Genomic DNA, 18508 nt, shown 5'->3' on the forward strand with positions numbered 1-18508 from the left:
TATCAAGATGGTTGTGCCAATTAAGGTTCTTTTCTAAGTTTACGCCGAGGTATTTAGTTCCGTAAACTTGCTCAATTAAAACATTATCGAGGCAAATATGTAATTGTGTATCTGTTGTTAGTTTGTTCTTTAACCTAAACAGGATGTACTTTGATTTCACAGCATTTTGTGTCAGTTTAGTAGCCTTAAATCAGGCAGAAATATTACTTAACTCGCCCGTCTTAGCCTCAACTTCAGTGAGAGTGTTGCCTGTAAAAACTACTGCAGTGTAATTAGCGTACATTAACGTTTTGAATTCTGCAATCACAGAGGAAAATCTTTAACATAAATAGACAACAGCACAGGGCCTAGGACTGACCCCTGGGGCACTCCAGCACAGACAAGTTGTCGAGATGATTTTAAGTGTTTTAGGTGGACAAATTCTTTTATTTTAGTAAGGTAGCTTGTAAAGAAATTAAGAATGGAACACCTAAAACCACAGTGTTCTAGCTTCCGAATTAAAATGTTATGATTAACAGTATCAAATGCTTTCTTCACTTCTAGGAACAAGGCTACAGATATTTCATTATTATTATGCAATAGGAAGCGGAGTTTTTAACCAACATATGAAAGAGCTGCTGAGGCAACCGGTTTGAGCGCATGGTAGTGACAAACGGTGCATTACAACGACACTGATATCCTAGGCACACACGAGCAAAAAAAATTCTCTCGAAGTCTGAGAAAGTCCTAGGGGGCTGTTCTCGTTGCGAACTGCAGGAGGTGGTAAGCTGAAAGAAGTCCTACGCTAACTACTTCCCGACAAACATGTGAGAGCTTGCGAGTTCTGGTGCAGTCGCGTGCAGTTGACATACCGTTCAAAGAAGTCTTCTAACCAACTGGGGCGATTTCTTTATCGAGCATATGTTTCTCAGCTGTTTCTGGCAGCTGTGAAAAGCTTGCCTGTGTAGAGTAAAATACGAATAAATGCGTTGAATAAGAATAGAGCATGAGCCCTGGAACAGCCTAGGGAGCAAGAAAGGCAGCTCAATATTTCTCGCTTTTTTAAAGCCCTTAGAAAATGGCGTAAGCGACAACTGCGCGTGTTGAGGCAGATTGCGAAATAGAACCGTGCCAGCGAGCAAGCTGGATTATGCATACAATCTTGAGTAAATCCAAGGATATTTCGCAAAGACACAGTACAAAATTGAACTCTTCAACAGGAAAGCTGAGCTGTGCCATTTCAGTGTGTTACTCAAGAGCTCTTTTTACGCAACAGATCACAGTTATATTACAATACTTAGTTTAGAAGAACTTCTTGTTGGGCTAGTTGGTGCATTGCTCTGAAGAACCACTCTTCTTCTTCACTCGTCTTCTTGTCCTTTTCCTGTGTTTGTCTCTTTCGAATGCGCAATGCGGTTCTTCAAATTACAATACTTGCACGCATACGCATTTAATGAATTTTTTCTCTGAAAGATCTCTTAGACTCTGGGGTGTCATCCTTTATTCAAAATAGAGCTTGGTGACATTTTAAGACCATATTTACGGAAAGAAATATTAACCCTGTCGCGTTTAAGAGACTATAGCGTAGTCGACGCTATTGCTTCAAGTCTAACTCCCAGTTCAAGGCAATATTTATTGCGGCCTCTACACGGCCGTCGTTCGAAAATAGCTTTCATTAGTCTTCATTTTTCTACAAAATCCACGCTAAAATTGTTTGTCCTCCTGTAGTGGATATTGATAAAGTGTATCGAAGCCAAGTGTTGCAACTGAGGTGACATCTGAGGTCTACACGGGCTAATACAAAATCATTAATTAAAAGACTAGCGCATAAAACTGGGACGCAGACAGAGAAGAAGATAGGACGAGCGCTGATGATGACATACCAACTAGCCCAGCTTTCCGCATTGCTAATAAAAAATCTTGTGCGAAAAAATATAGCCCGCTTAAGGGCTAATTGTCCGACTTTCATGAACAAGAGCATTGTCGTGCAAGTGCTTACGTATTTGTGAGTTTCTCTGCATTTTTCTGAGCTTTTCCGATTTCCTGTCACGATTTTAACTTTTGAAATTTTGTAATAGGCCTTTGAAGACGTTGCGATTAATCTTTTGTTAAGGATCTGTGTAGAAACTAATAAATAAAAACAAGTGTCTTAAACGCACACAGCACTACCATTGCGAACCTAAATCATGATATAGAAGGCGTGCGCAACAATTGTGCACTTGCTTGCAAAGGTATGGCAGCAGATTTAATTACTAGTTTGATCTTGCTTCCTGTTTTTCTTGCACAGACTGCACTGGATTTACGCTCCGACCAGTCGCAGGACTGCTCTCATCTCGTGACTTCTTGGCTGGACTGGCGTTTCGCGTGTTCCACTCGACACAGTACATCCGGCATCCATCCCAACCACTGTACACACCAGAACCGTGAGTACTTTTCTCGGATCAAGAGGAAGCGTTACATCCTGCATCAATCCATATGACTGGCAACAACAAGACGCTCAGCTACAGCTGCTCTCTATTCCTGAGAGCTTTATTTTTTTAGTTATATCATTCTTGCACCAGAAACGCGCATGAAATTAACCAGCAAGTCGCTATCCAGTGTAATTTAAAGCTACAGCTACATCTTCACCAGAGAGCTATGGTAACACACAATACGCCTTGAATTACTAACTGCCGTGCAAATTGGAACCCGAAAAGTGGACGTAACTGGAACATTAGTAATAATTACAAGTTGACAGTAAATAATTTCGCCTCTGGGATATCTGTAGAAATATTTATTCCAGAGTCAGGCCAAAAAATAAAGCAGTAATTTCCTTAGCGGTCAGTATACGACTCAACATCTGAACCATACCAACAGAAAATAGGCGGCCGAAAAAGCTCCATGTGAAAAGGATAAACCATACCACCCTGCTGTGGAAGTGTCGCTTTGTGGTTGTTTTCTATTTTTTCAATCATTATCAATTAAGAACCACCTTTAAAATTTATATGAGATACAGTAACATGAACGAAAGTATTTGTGAGGCCCGTGCACAATTTTTGTCGGTGCAGCTACTTATTAAAGACTTTCCCAACAATACTCTACTAAATCCTGAAATTGATCGGACTGCAAAAGTCATTAGGCTACTGAAATTATTTGTTCCTTTATTACAGCCTTCATGTATTGGTTCTGTCGGAACCTAGAGTCCTCTTTCTAGCTGAAATAGAGTTCTTTTTACTCCACTAGTATTTTAATAATAACTAAATATCTTCATTGTGTCTTATATGCTTCAAGTGGAACCATTTTTTCCTGTGACGAGTATACTGACCAGCACCGAGGGTAGGCGGCCCTAATAGAAGGCGGTTCCTAGTGGCAACCATCATTTTTCGCGCAGAAAACCCGGAGTATTCTTTTCGCTACAAATTTCTCGTGCTTCAATACTAAGTTTCTTACTTAGGTCAGAAGACACTTGGTACAAAGAATCTTATGTGTTTGCCAGTAAAAATTATCCAGCAAATGCAGATCTTTCTGCTCGTTCAAGCTCCATCCTACGTCCTAGGCGCCATTTGTCCATGCCGCAGTGCGCCATTCACGCAACATTAATCAGAAAAATCGATCTGGCAATCTTTTTTTTTTCTTGGTAGTGTAGCCTATATTAAGAGACAGCTAATGTTTTTGGGCGCCCATTTGTAAAAGACGAAAGCTCTTCTTTATGTTCATAGAACAACATGTGGATACATTAAAGAGAAACGCGTCATTTATTTTCTGCTGGTTCATTTAACTCTTCCAAACTCTCTCCCACTCTGTTTTAAACGCATATTTGTTTAGTTGAACTCTTTTTGTTTCCTGTCTTGCCGTTTTTTCACCACTAACTACGGTGTACGAGAACGCTCTTGAACTTCGCTGGCCATTTAGATTAACGAAATCATATTGCTTCACCCCGTTCTGGTTTCTTCTTTCCACTGCGCAGTGACATCTGTCACGAGCTTCTAGGACATGCGCCGCTGTTTGCCGACCCAAGTTTCGCCAGGTTCTCGCAGGAGATCGGCCTCGCTTCTCTGGGTGCTCCCGATGACTACATCGAGAAGCTGGCCACAGTAAGCGTCCCTCATTCTGCATGGAGGAGCAAAATAGACTTGCGCTCGCGAGCAATAACCGCTGTGCGGACTGAGGTAAGTCAGTGAGAGAACTTCACTGACGAATTATCAGAGTATCTGGCAGAACAGGTACGAAATCGTTTACTTGCTATATTTTTTTCATTCCCTCCTCATCATTATGTATCGAATTTTGGTGACAGCAGGGCAATCAAGTATTAAGTTAAAAACGTTTGAGGTCACTGCGGTAACCCGCATTATAGCCTCCTCGTTTCTCTTAGCCCCTCTTTGCCTTTCTTTGCCTCTCTTTGCTTCTTTAGTCACCTCTCTTTGCTTCACTCGTCCCTTCCGCTCACATTTACTCGATTAAGCACGAATGTATATTCATTGAATTTCTCAATTACCACATTAATTGTCTTACTTAATCAAGTTTCATTGATTGCCCATTTTGAGTTTTCAAACGTGGCACCACGCTTCGTTTTCAAATTTGGCGCCACACTTTGCACTGGCTCCACCCACTTTTCGGACATTTTCGATCTAACTAATTAGCTAATCACCCCCTCGACATAATTTTTTTTTTGCGCAGCATCCTCACATAATCTTCGTTCGATTACAACTATTCGTATGGTGCTACCTCTTCTAAGTTGCTCAGTACTCATGCCGACACTTTTTGTGGACACGACCTTGCCGACATAGCCTAGTGAAGCTTTCGCTTTAATAATGCTAAGCTATTTTGACACACGATGGTAGCCAGGTGGTATTGAGGTGAACTACAATTCGCCTACAATATCTACACAGCCTAGAAAAAATCGGTTAGGGATTCGTAGGCTGACGATAGGATCTCGGCAAATAGCGACAGCTGAAACCTAAGAGCAAGAAGCCAAATTCGGGCTCGCGACCATACCTGCCGCCAATTTCATGCATATTCAGCGAAGGTTCGGACCCTCCATAACTCAGATTCGTAAAGCAATGCCACTTCGAATCACGCACTACTAATGCATTAGAAGCCTCGTCTTGAAGAAACGGCGGCTTCTGGCGTAGCGTTGTGTGTACTTTCCGCTTGCCGCCTGACACGTTTGGTACAGAAGTGGAGAGAGCGAAATCCTTCTTCGTTCTTTTAGAGAGAGGGCGAGAGGCTGCAAGATGGCTGCCAGGGGAAGAACCCGAACGTCTATATATATAAAAGAAAGTATGAAGAGAAAATATAAAGAAGCAGACAATCAATTAAAAACAAGAAGAAGACCTGATGCTACGACATGTCCAGCACATATTGGTAATTAATGTCCCCAGTAATTTTTATTCATGTCAATCTGTAACATGCCCAATGGCCTAAAACCATGTGACCCAGTTTTCATCTCTTCTGTTACTGAATTACCACTGGGAAAGCAGGCTTTGCCATTGGAGCATTTTCCGGCCTGAAACCCTATTCGATGAATGCGCGTGCCCCTCGCCTATTGCTCAGCTAACAGTTAAACTCATGCACCAACAGTTAAACTGAGTAAAGCAGACAAAAATTGCTTTTTCCCAACACTGGGGCCAATGGCGAAGAGAGATATTGGGTCAAGCATTAACTTTCTATTGAAGACCCAGTGTTCCACTTACAGAACCGTCAGCATGCCAAACGCAGCTCTTATCTTATGCCGTCGAGTCCTAAAGTACAGACTGGCAAGCATCGTTCTTGGCTCGCAGGCTTAGGAGCAAACTGATGAATTCACTAAAGTTGGGGCTTGTTCCGGATACTCACGAAGAGGAAACGTATCTAATCAAGGTTACATTTCAGGAAGCAATTACGGATGAATGGAAATTAAGTGCCTTCCTCGATCAACATCAGTTCAGTTTAATTTCTTTTTCAAACCATTGAAATGCTGCTAAAGCAATGTTCACTTTAAAATTGCGCCTTCAGTAGACAGCACCTCAATCTAGTGAACATCTCGACTTTCGGCGAAGGCAGCTTGGCTCTATATGTGCATTAAAAAATTTAGAATTACTCAAATTTTATTATTATGGCATCATAATCATTAGGTTGTTCAAAACTTATCATTGTCGTCATCATCAGCATAAGGACTTAACTACCATAAACACGATTAAGGGTTATTCGACAGTGCTTAATTATATTCGATAATAGGAAACAAGGTAACACAACTACTATTCCTTGAAATGCAACGGAAAATACAGGCTTACGAAAAAAATAGTACAAACCGACCGTGATCAAGACGTGCGAAGCCACAGTAATCATCGATTCCTGACAGTAAAGCCAGGAAAGTGGGGCTGTTTATTCCTTTTTTTAATGTTCATAATCTCTGTTCGTCCTGTTCCTTGAACTCTTGCCGCCTCGGAGTTTTTAGCCTGTAGAAAGTATTTTAAGCGTATTAGTGAACATGCTTTTACTTCAAGTGTACTCCAAGTCTCTACTAGGGAAAAGGAACCTTAGCGTGCCACTGTGTTTTTCTTGGCTCCTTAGGTTCATGCCTTGCCTTTCCAGTTTTACGCCGTTTTCTAGCTGATTCGCATATGGCGTAGGCAAAGCAACGCGAATGAATGACCTCGAAGGCTAAACAAAGATGAGACAAAAAATAGCGCTCAACTGACAACAGATTTTACTCAGCGAAATGTAGACAGTAGGCCTATATAGGAAAGCAGCGTCAGTGGTAATCAGATGCAGTGAACGTCACTTGGGGTAAGGGACCATAAACGCGATAAAAGCAATAACAACAGGTCAAGGCAAAGAGACGATGAAATCATAAAAGAGTTGGTACGAAACATTAATATGCACTGGGTGACTGTATAAGTTGATTTCACGTTGAGTAAATTGCCATCAAATCGATAAAAATCATCTATAACCTAGTGTCAATGTGTCTAGATAGAATCTGACAAAATTATTGGTAGAAAAATATGCACCCAATGAATATATCAAGGTTGACTTCCTCTGATCAACATTGCCACTGGTTTGAAATACACTGCGTACGTTTCACTCAATAAAACCAGTTGTCAGTTCTGCGCTCTGTCATGTAAACCTTCGTTTAGCCTTCAGGCGCCTTCATTCGCTTTGTTTTACTTACGCCAGAACGGACGGACAAGCACTACCGGAAGTTATACTTCTCCATATAACGGGTGTTTCAAACTATTCAAAACAGATTTTTCTTTGTAAAGCCTTGTAGGATACGTCACTAAGGTTTGTGCAGGTGGGCTCTATGGCATGGCGGGCATTATGCACTTGATAGTGCTCTATACCATAAGGATTAATTTAAGTAATCAACTTTTGTGTTTCTTATTTAGGGGCAAGATTATATTGCGAAATTCAAGGCAGCCAACATCGCTGCGTAGCTTACTTTTTAAAATTTCTTATTCGAAAGTATGGTTCAAAATATCGAACGTCAAAAATACGCATTTGAAAGCAAGGTCAACTGGCTTTTGCGCATTGCACCTTTATAAAATGCGGTCGACGCGCGTAGGAATGCCCCAGAAATCACTTCAACTGCTTCTACGTCAAGAAATACACGAATGGCGTCTATGTTTGCTGCACTTAAAATGCTAAAAATATTTTTTTTTTAATGAAACAAGAAAAAGTACCACTCAACGAGCTTTCAAATGAGTTTTTTGACGGTCGATATTTCAAACCACATTGCAGATAAAGAAAATTCAGAAAACTGGACTCACTTCAGATTTTGACGGCCTTCGTTTGGAAACAGAATGTTGTCTCCTAAATTAAGGTTGATTAGATAAGTTTAGTCAATTCATCTTACAATTATATAGCCTTATTAGATACATGATGTCCGCCATGCTCCACAATCCACCTGCTCAAAAAAAAAAAAAGATGGCGGCCACCGTCTGGAAAACGTTGAAGTAAGGAGTGTTAGCTCTTTGGTTTACTAGATGAGGAAAGCGAAGAAGAACGCACCGCTCGTCTCGAGAAACGGATTGTAATACCCTTTGAAACGGGGTGGATTGCCACCATGCTCGGCTACGCGTGCACGCGCGCCACCTAGCAGAACCATAGCCACCTAGCGCCATCTAACAGAGAAATTACGATGGACGTCTGCCCGATTGTCGAGTTGCACCCCCTCAAGATACGTTCCAAACAAAATTTGCTTCCTTTGGGGGGTCGAGGTGGGCCTAGAATTCAGCTTGCGATGCGATATGGCAACACTTCAATTAGTATTTGCATGTCTGCAATGTATACCTATCATTATTTTTTGTGGTTTTGCCTCCATACCACAACCCATAGGATTTTATTTGCCTACCAAATTCGGTATACAACTGTCCCCGGATGGGTGCCCTTTGTTGTCGGAGTATATATATACTCAGCGAAACAAATGTATACATGTGTAGCGGTCCCGTAACAGGACAGTTTTCCTACCCGTTTTAGCATATTTTTTTGGAGAGGGGGGGGGGGGGGAAATGGGAGGGCACAACCAATTTTAATGGCCGTGACCTTAATTCGAGAAACCGAAACTGTGCCACCATTTTGTCCACTGACGTCATACTCACATAGTTCCACCTGTATCCACAATATTAGACCGTGACGTCATCATTGGCACTCGGCAGGTAGTTGTTTCTACATCCTATTGTAGATGGCGCTACAAGTCTCAATGCGAGAGGCGCTGTTTTCTAGTTGCAGCCACAGATGATGCTTTGATCTCAGGGTGGTAGCAGACCCCACTAAATCTAAACATGATGAATAAGAGCTAACGTTCTTAAAAGTGCATTGTCGTGTCTCTCGGGACTTAATTTTAAAAGAAAAATTGGTATTAAAGATACCTACGCGATGCTTTCACTACACGCCTTTCTTGTGTTTGTCGCTTTATTTAACGTTTCGCGCGACATTCTTGGAAGAAAATTTTGGCGACAACCCCTCAGAGGCACGTCTCCCGAGTCGTTACAGTACTCGCCGTGCCCAAGCTTTACATTCCAAATGCCGGCTCTCTTCCGCCTTATGCAAATGCATCGTCCGGATCGAAACTGCGTTTGTAAGCGAATTTAACGATTCCCGCAAAGCAGGTCTCGACGTTCGCCCAGAAGTATGCGGCACACCTGCGCCACTTCTCACGACAGATACAGCAGCGGGAGGAGCACGTTCAACGAACTTTCGAGCAGTTTTCAGCTCCAGTACAAACAGACCACGAAGAAGCGGCGATGCAGATAGGACGGAAGAAAGCATGAAACTGCTATCAACATCAACATGACAGCCAGAAGACATTTGCATGTTTAGAATGCACGACGTGAGATGCGCAGCCTGAAGTTAGCGCTTTCAAAACTGTGTGCTTGTTTAGTCAGCGAAAATAACGGTGAGCACTAGGCTGGTGAAATTACACGTTGGCGGAACGCTGCTTCGCTCAAACTCTATTCGTTCATTCCTTTTTTCCTTCCTTCAAAAGCCGCGAGCTTTTTGCTTTCGTTTTGTTCAGAATGCAAGCTGACAGGAAAATGATGTTATTTCTGGCTTTGAAAACATTATGGTTGTTAGCACTTTTAGTTTTTCACGCGCAATGGAGAAAGAGAAGAGTGCGTAGCAACTTGCGTGCAACGTGTTGGTAAAGCATGACTGGATCTGCCACATTTGTTTGCTTAGGAGAATGTGTTGGCACTCCAAGAAGCAGATATCCCTGCATGTGTGTGGGTGTTCCAGATCAGGCACCACACAAACAGACACCACACACACATATATATATATATATATATATATATATATATATATATATATATATATATATATATATATATATATATATATATATATATATATATATATATATATATATATATATATATATATATATATATATATACACATATAAGGCTGGTCCTCCAGCCGAAACGTCGTGAATTAAATCCTGTTATGTTTCTTCAATTTTCGGTGATTATATATATATATATATATATATATATATATATATATATATATATATATATATATATATATATATATATATATATATATATATATACACACTCAAAGTATACGCTTTGTTTAAGGAAACGTTTTTACTCGATGCTTCGACCGGGCCTCCGATCGAAACATCGAAAATGTTTCCTTAAACGAAGCGTGTACTTCAATGTATATTATTTTAAGCAGTCAAGTACCTCATGTTTTCGCAACTGCTATATATATATATATATATATATTTTATGAAGGGAGCCAACAGTCACCGAAACCAAGGTGCATAGGGGAACGTTAATTTTTTTTTTAATGTGTTATGCTTATCAGTAGGGTAATAATTCTTAAATTAATAAATCGCTTAAAGAAAATTACTTATAAAGCAGCAGAAAAAACAACCATGCCGCCGGTGGGATCCGAACCCACGACCTCCGAATATCGCGTCCGGTGCTCTTACCAACTGAGCTACGGCGACGGCTGTCCAATCTGCTGCTCTCGTGGGTATTTATGTTTACTGGGTGTAAGCGAGCCTTGAGAGTGTTCACCAGCGCCACCCTCGACCATAGCGGCGGACGTAGGACGTCCTGTAATACCGCGAGCGTGACGTAGAACGTCATCTAACGGCGAGGGCGGAAACTCTGCGAGAGCCCTCTTATGCTACCTTTGGCATTAAGACTGCCAGAACCGAGACCCTCGTTAAGCTATCAGCAGACAAGTTAAAGGAAATGAGGGGCCCGTTTGACAAATTTTATGAAGGGAGCCAACAGTCACCGAAACCAAGGTGCATAGGGGAACGTTAATTTTTTTTTTTAATGTGTTATGCTTATCAGTAGGGTAATAATTCTTAAATTAATAAATCGCTTAAAGAAAATTACTTATAAAGCAGCAGAAAAAACAACCATGCCGCCGGTGGGATCCGAACCCACGACCTCCGAATATCGCGTCCGGTGCTCTTACCAACTGAGCTACGGCGACGGCTGTCCAATCTGCTGCTCTCGTGGGTATTTATGTTTACTGGGTGTAAGCGAGCCTTGAGAGTGTTCACCAGCGCCACCCTCGACCATAGCGGCGGACGTAGGACGTCCTGTAATACCGCGAGCGTTCTATGTCACGCTCGCGGTATTACAGGACGTCCTACGTCCGCCGCTATGGTCGAGGGTGGCGCTGGTGAACACTCTCAAGGCTCGCTTACACCCAGTAAACATAAATACCCACGAGAGCAGCAGATTGGACAACCGTCGCCGTAGCTCAGTTGGTAAGAGCACCGGACGCGACATTCGGAGGTCGTGGGTTCGGATCCCACCGGCGGCATGGTTGTTTTTTCTGCTGCTTTATAAGTAATTTTCTTTAGGCGATTTATTAATTTAAGAATTATTACCCTACTGATAAGCATAACACATTAAAAAAAAAATTAACGTTCCCCTATGCACCTTGGTTTCGGTGACTGTTGGCTCCCTTCATAAAATTTGTCAAACGGGCCCCTCATTTCCTTTAACTTGTCTGCTGATAGCTTAACGAGGGTCTCGGTTCTGGCAGTCTTAATGCCAAAGGTAGCATAAGAGGGCTCTCGCAGAGTTTCCGCCCTCGCCGTTAGATGACGTTCTACGTCACGCTCGCGGTATTACAGGACGTCCTACGTCCGCCGCTATGGTCGAGGGTGGCGCTGGTGAACACTCTCAAGGCTCGCTTACACCCAGTAAACATAAATACCCACGAGAGCAGCAGATTGGACAGCCGTCGCCGTAGCTCAGTTGGTAAGAGCACCGGACGCGATATTCGGAGGTCGTGGGTTCGGATCCCACCGGCGGCATGGTTGTTTTTTCTGCTGCTTTATAAGTAATTTTCTTTAAGCGATTTATTAATTTAAGAATTATTACCCTACTGATAAGCATAACACATTAAAAAAAAAAATTAACGTTCCCCTATGCACCTTGGTTTCGGTGACTGTTGGCTCCCTTCATAAAATTTGTCAAACGGGCCCCTCATTTCCTTTAACTTGTCTGCTGATATATATATATATATATATATATATATATATATATATATATATATATATATATATATATATATATATATATATATATATATATACTTATGAAGGGAGCCAACAGTCACCGAAGCCAAGGTACATAGGGGAATGTTTAATGTTTTTTTTTAATGTTTAGTACTGATCAGTGCGATAATAATACTTCAATTAATCTAACGCTCAAAGAAAATTACTGATAAAGCAGCAGAAAAAAACAACCATGCCGCCAGTGGGATCCGAACCCACGACCTCCGAATATCGCGACATGGCCGCTCAAACAAGCCCCTCATTTTTTCCTAACTTTGTCTGCTAATAGCTTAACGAGGGTCTCGGTTCTGGCAGTCTTGATGCCATAGGTAGTATAAGAGGGCTCTCGCACAGTTTCCGCCCTCGCCGTTAGATGACGTTCCACGTCACACTCGCGGTAATACAGGACGTGCTACGTCCGCCGCTATGGACGAGGGTGGCGCTGGTGAACACTCTCAAGTTTCGCTTACACCCAGTAAACACAAATACCCACGAGAAGAGCAGCAGATTGGACAGCCGTCGCCGTAGCTCAGTTGCTAAGAGCACCGGACGCGATATTCGGAGGTCGTGGGTTCGGATCCCACCGGCGGCATGGTTGTTTTTTCTGCTTCTTTATAAGTAATTTTCTTTAAGCGATTTATTAATCTAAGTAATATTATCGCACTAATCAGTACTAAACAATAAAAAAGAACATTAAACAGTCCGCTATGCACCTTGGCTTCGGTGACTGTTGGCTCCCTTCATAAGTTTATCAAAACGAGCCCCTCATTTTAATATATATATATACATGAAGCAAGCCAACAGTCACCGCATCCAAGGTGCGTAGGTGAATGTTTCTATATTCTTTTAATTTGTAAGGAAATCAATTGGAGAATAACACATCGATTAATATGTCGCCCAAAGAAACTTACTGTTAAAGCAGCAGAAAAAACAACCATGCCGCCAGTGGGATCCGAACCCACGACATCCGAATATCACGTCCGGTGCTCTACCAAATTCTATAATATATGCCCTCATCTTGAATTCAAGCCAAATTCATTAACTAAATCCTATCGTTTGAAAGGCTTGGGGAACAGCCCCTTATCTAGAGATTACGCCTTTTTAATCACACCTAGAATTGATGATGCGTCTACTGTTTGAATAGAAGTTTGGGCACGTTACAAGAATTGACCAATCAGCACGATCTTACAGCCAAGTACGAAGGTTTTGCTGCTTCTGTTTGCAGAAGAGGCAGCACTACGGCAAAAAGAAATTTACAATTTTTTTACTTCCAGCTTTTCTCTGTTTACGCAATTGGCGAAATACTGCCCACAGCAAAACATTCCTCCTAGAGAGCAAACGCGACACGTTAAATTACTTTCCTGGCCATGTTGAAAATGTGCGCTGGTTCCACGAAGGGCAGAACGTTTTTAGGGACGTCTAGGCACATCACACTATGCAAGGAAAATGCAGGAGGAAACGTATTTTCTTCGTCGCTTGAAACAGTGTGTGAAACCTCCTACGAAAAATGCCCTCGCTACTCGCGTGGCTTCGTACATCCTTTCTTAGTTGGCGACGCGTTGCTCGTTCGCTGAGAATGGCGGTACATCCGAATGGCCTAAAGACGTGTACCACGTTCCAGGAATCCTGAAAAAGGGAGCCCCTAGAGAAACACACAGGTGGCATTCAACACACCACAACGGAGCCAAAGAAAATCACTCTTTGAACTCTTCCTTCCTGCTACTTCCCAGCCAAGAGCGCTCAGTTTAAAGTCTGAAGACATCCAGGTTTTCTTTTTTCTCGTATAATCGGGTAATTGAGAGCAAAAAAAAAACGTTTTTTGAAAAGTACAATTTTTCAGCACTCGACATTACCCGCGTGCCATGGGTTTATACTATGAAAACAAAAGAGAAAATGTGCGTGGATGAATAGGTTATCATAGGAGAGAGGAGAGGCCGAGGAGCTACCTTTGCGACAAGGCTTAGGACACGAACATTGCTACGAAACTACGAAATCCGGCACCGTATTTCGTTTCGTATGCAAAAGTGCGCTCAGTGAACATATTCTCGAAAAAAAAAACATAACGCTTCGGTTACTTACACTGTGTTAAAAAACGCGAAGAATGCTGGAGCACCCTATTTGCATACAATTCTCCAAAAACTTTTTTAGTACATCTGAGGCGGAACACGTGCTCTTTCGTAAGGCGCATGATGAAAGGAATTAAAATAGCAATCAAAGCATTCAGAGACCCGGAAAAGTGGATATGGCACGAGGAACTCGTCTGTTGAGACTGATCCATGAAAGCGCCCGCATGTATTCGTCTCTCCTCAGAATAAAATTGCGAAATTGCAGAATTTCGCGTCTTAGAAAACGCATTACTCCGCATCAAAGAGTCTTCAATGCTGCGAGCGTGGAGAGAGATGAAAAATCAATTTTTGCGAACGCGATCTTTGCGCGCTTACCTTTACTCTCTCCTAAAAGCGCAGTCGCGATTGAAGCACTCAGAATATTGCGGGAAAGTGGTTCGGGGCAAAAATTTTCGCATTCGTTTCAAACCAACAAAAAGGAAAATGAAGACTAATCTCCATCTACTGCGAATACGTCTTCGTGGCAGGTGCAAACGCCGCTGGAGTCATCAAAAATGCGTGCTGTACCAACATAACAAACAGAACACGACACAGAAACCATTTTGGCTCACGGTGAAAAAATAAAATAGGGGGTAAGTGAGGGGGGTGGGGGCGCTGAGACAACACGGACGACAGAAGAACCGGCTGCTCTAATTGAAAAGTCTGATTGCATTCCGGAATCGTAATCTACTGAAGTGAAATATCTCGGTCCCCTACTGGTTAAACTTAAGCACTTGTAACGCTATTGAGTGTACCTGCAAATGTCTCTCGAAATGAGCCAAATGCCACAACTGCCAAGAACAGTTTTAACTTTCACTTCAAGCAGTATGCTCTTTTAGGCATGAGAGATTATTTTTTATTTTTTATGTAATCCTGCCACCACCTGTACAAACGCGCATTGACGTAATTCCACGTCTTTACGAATTTTGATATGAACATTGCGGCTCAACCATTACTTACTCGTTAATTTAGAGTCTTGCTCATGGCAGGGATTCGAACTGGTGACCTGTGTTAGGTGTGTCAACGCTCAATATTCGATCGCTGCCTCAACGTCCGCTAATTTTTGAATACCGATTTCTTCGGTGGTAATGAAACTAACTAAACAAAATTGCGGTACGATGACGAGTGATAAAATACCGATTGCTCGCGCGCCTTTCTTAATTGCAGTAAATACCGTTTCATGGTCGCTTGAGTTTGCATATTTGTTTAGCCGCAGTAACCCTGTCGGGTGCTTTTTTTACGAACACAATTTTTTTTTTGTAGTTAGCGGCATGTTTTTCAGCTAGTCCAGTCTTCATGACAAAGTGCCAAAGTTAGAGGTTTAGTGATAAGTACTAAAGTCAAAGTTCGTCTCAGAGTCGACCTGCTTACAGACATCAGTGGATGCTCACCTAGAAAGGCTGATGCACACCATTCGGAACCAGTTAGACATGCAGACTCTCTAACATCGCTTTTGTAAGCACCTCGACACCAATTTATCTACTTCCAGAGCACTGCACTTTTGATTTTCTCGGAAGGTGCTGTTTTAACGAGTTAGTTTCCCTACATTGAACAATGTCTCGTGTAAGGGTTGGCACCCGCGCTGCTTCTTTATTTATTTGTTTTACAGTTTCCAATAATGAACGATTTTAGCGAAAATTTATACAGTATATTTTTTTCTATGAACTAACCGAACTTCAAAACAAACTAGCACTGCTCATGATCGGTTACAGCAAAATGGACTTGGTAAATTGAGCACGAATAAGATTAGCGAGGGCCTTTAAAAGAAAAAAAAAACTCCCTGAAGGCTGCCCACGTTTGGCAGTTCTGCGTCAATTTTTTTCGTTGGTGATTCGACGACGAAAATTTCTTCCTGATGTTATGCACTTTTTTTTGGTTTCTCTCCGAGCTTTTGTATTCACATCTATGACTGGATGTATTGAAGTAAACGGAGTAAAACTCGCCTAAATTTTTTAATGAGTTTAATGGGGAACGTTTCAAGCATATAGTGTTCGTGTCGGCGTGTTTATTTCCCCGACAAGTATTTACTTTTTAACGCGTTGGCGTTAAAAGCCCCACTGCCGAGAAAATCCGGAGTTGGCATTGTGAGCGAAATATCATGAGCCTAACTCTGGCAGGTGTTGCCTAGTGAGCAACCTAGGAGACAGGTAGGACAACTGGGTCACGTGACCTTGCAGCCACAACATGACCACCGGATAGTTAGCAAAGTGCCCACCGTAGCACTATTCTAGTGCAAGCAGTGGCCCAGGAGTATTCATTGCATTGATAAGGTTTCCCTCAGACGCCATTGCTTTGTTAAGGAATGGGAAGGCTTCTTTCATCCATGACTGCTTGGTGTCATTGAGACATTGGCAGAGAATTTTCAGAGCGAAAGCGAAAGGATGGCATTAGTTTCCAGTTAAAGAGTAAACCCAGCTTTATTTCGAGGTGGTTGCTCGACGGAGCGCCCGCGGGGTTTCTTAAAGTAATTATGCCCCACGCCGCATGCAATATTGATATAAACACCCTGGCGGCTGGACCCCAATCTCACACACGGAATAATTGTCGCTCATAACCCTCATGGACTCACTGAGCGTATAACAGCGTTCCGACACCTGGCGTGGTGTACAACGTAATAAGCCATTCCCCGCAGCGTAAACGTGCTCTCTTACTCCCAACATGAACAAAGAATGCTAGCACCGGCTGTGTAGGAGTATTCTCATCACCGTTCTCGGTTGGCCAAGCAGGTTTCAATGCCTCAACGTGACTGGTAGAGATCACACTCTTAAACTGTGCCATACTAATTAGCCCAGCAACAATTCTACTGAAGAGGGTTCTACATCAGTCCTTTCAAACTTGAACATCGCATTTCGCGCAGCCGTGCGTCTGAATATCTGGTGAGATTTTTCTCTCTGGAGCCGGTCTACATTGAGGCTAATGTAACGTGACAGCCATACCCTGAGCAGCTCTTCATTGTAGCTGCAATGCAAGTTTCCTTTTCTCGAGGAATATTTTATAGCAAGCGAGTAGGTGAGACTTCGAGCGATCTTTTTTTTTGTTTGTGCAGCTTTTCTTGACAGCGCCTGTTCGTGACATTACCACGCAGGAAAGCGTTCATACTGCGGAATTTGCGTAGCGTATGCCTGAGAGGAAAAGTAAAAAAAACAGTACAACGTGCAGGATTCTGGTGCGTTCGTCGTTTCGCATCGCTCGCCCACCTTGCTTTAAAGAGCTGTGTTGGCAATGGAGAACATTTCAACAGTGATGGAAACGTATTCGTTCAGTGTAACGGTAAGCAGTACAAATGTTGTAAGCCTGGCGCGCGAAGTATATGAAGGTGTAGCTAACTTCAGCCCCTGTATTTAGATTTAGGAATAACGACATGAGGGGCGAGTTGGTGCATGATGAAATGAACGGCTGTGCAAATCAGGACACAGACAAGAAAGAGACACCACATGCGCACACTACCAACTGTTTATTCTATGGAAAGGTGGCATATTTAAGCAGTTCCGCTCAAGCATGATACTCATCCCATTATCACTTCGAACCCAGCACGTGGTATGAAAAGCCGCTACATCAGGTTAACAGACTATATACTGCAGATTATACTAACAGATATCTCTGATCAAAGCAATTAAAAAAAACGAAACAAAGGGGTCATCTCTTAGCGCGCATGTGGTGTCTCTTTCTTGTCTGTGTCCTGATTTGCTCAGCCGTTCATTTCATTTAGATTTAGATTTACTAAGACTTATGAATGCACTGCAGCCAGCCGACCACAAAGAGCCCATTCCAGCCCGGATACCTTTTGCAGGGTCCTCGAATCTTGCAATAGATTAAATTCGGTAGTGCATACTAACCCACCTTCACTTCTTAATCTGGTGGCCTATTGCAAACACGACCATCCCTGCACCACACATAAACGGCAGTGCAGTCTTACTAAAATCCAATAGGTGGGCTCGGAAATTGTAATTCGCCAAAGCGTATCCGCTGAGCAGAGCTACGGCTTCAGAATTATGCTGGAAACCTTGCAGAAGTTCATTGCTTTCACCTCGTTTACACCTTTTTTACCTCATCCAGGTATTCAGTCGCTTACTTAAGCTTTCTTTCTTACAATATCTATTTTTTTTTAATTTTACAGTGTACTTTAGACATTGTGGTCACAAAAGAGCTATAAAAACGTGCTCATTTTGGATTCTCGGGACACGTATTACTCAAACACAGCCCATGACTGCTGCACTGACGAGAAAAAAAAGAAAAACCATTCTTATCATGCAAACTTCGAGAACAGGTGAAATGCGAGATTGAAAGAAAACCTTCATGTATGCTTTATTATTGTTTCCTGTCTGGGAAAGCGTTAGCTACATGCAGTTTTAAACTTTTATTTCGTCGTATCAGCATACCGGGGGAAATATACAGGCAAGTGAAGCAGCAATTGATCTGGCTTTCA

At 42.3% G+C, this 18508-nt stretch overlaps 1 protein-coding gene across 2 annotated transcripts in view; it reads left to right on the plus strand.

Annotated features, from left to right (window-relative positions):
• Positions 1-18508, plus strand: part of Hn (phenylalanine hydroxylase) — an 83448-nt gene that overhangs the window by 56251 nt on the left and 8689 nt on the right. For both annotated transcript variants that reach the window (XM_077637154.1, XM_077637155.1), the window contains exons 8-9: positions 2267-2402; positions 3926-4052. In XM_077637154.1, the coding sequence (XP_077493280.1) occupies positions 2267-2402; positions 3926-4052 (263 nt within the window). The remainder of the gene's footprint in view (positions 1-2266; positions 2403-3925; positions 4053-18508) is intronic.

The sequence above is a fragment of the Amblyomma americanum genome, chromosome 9, assembly GCF_052857255.1.
Source record: "Amblyomma americanum isolate KBUSLIRL-KWMA chromosome 9, ASM5285725v1, whole genome shotgun sequence".
Lineage (NCBI taxonomy): Eukaryota > Metazoa > Arthropoda > Arachnida > Ixodida > Ixodidae > Amblyomma > Amblyomma americanum.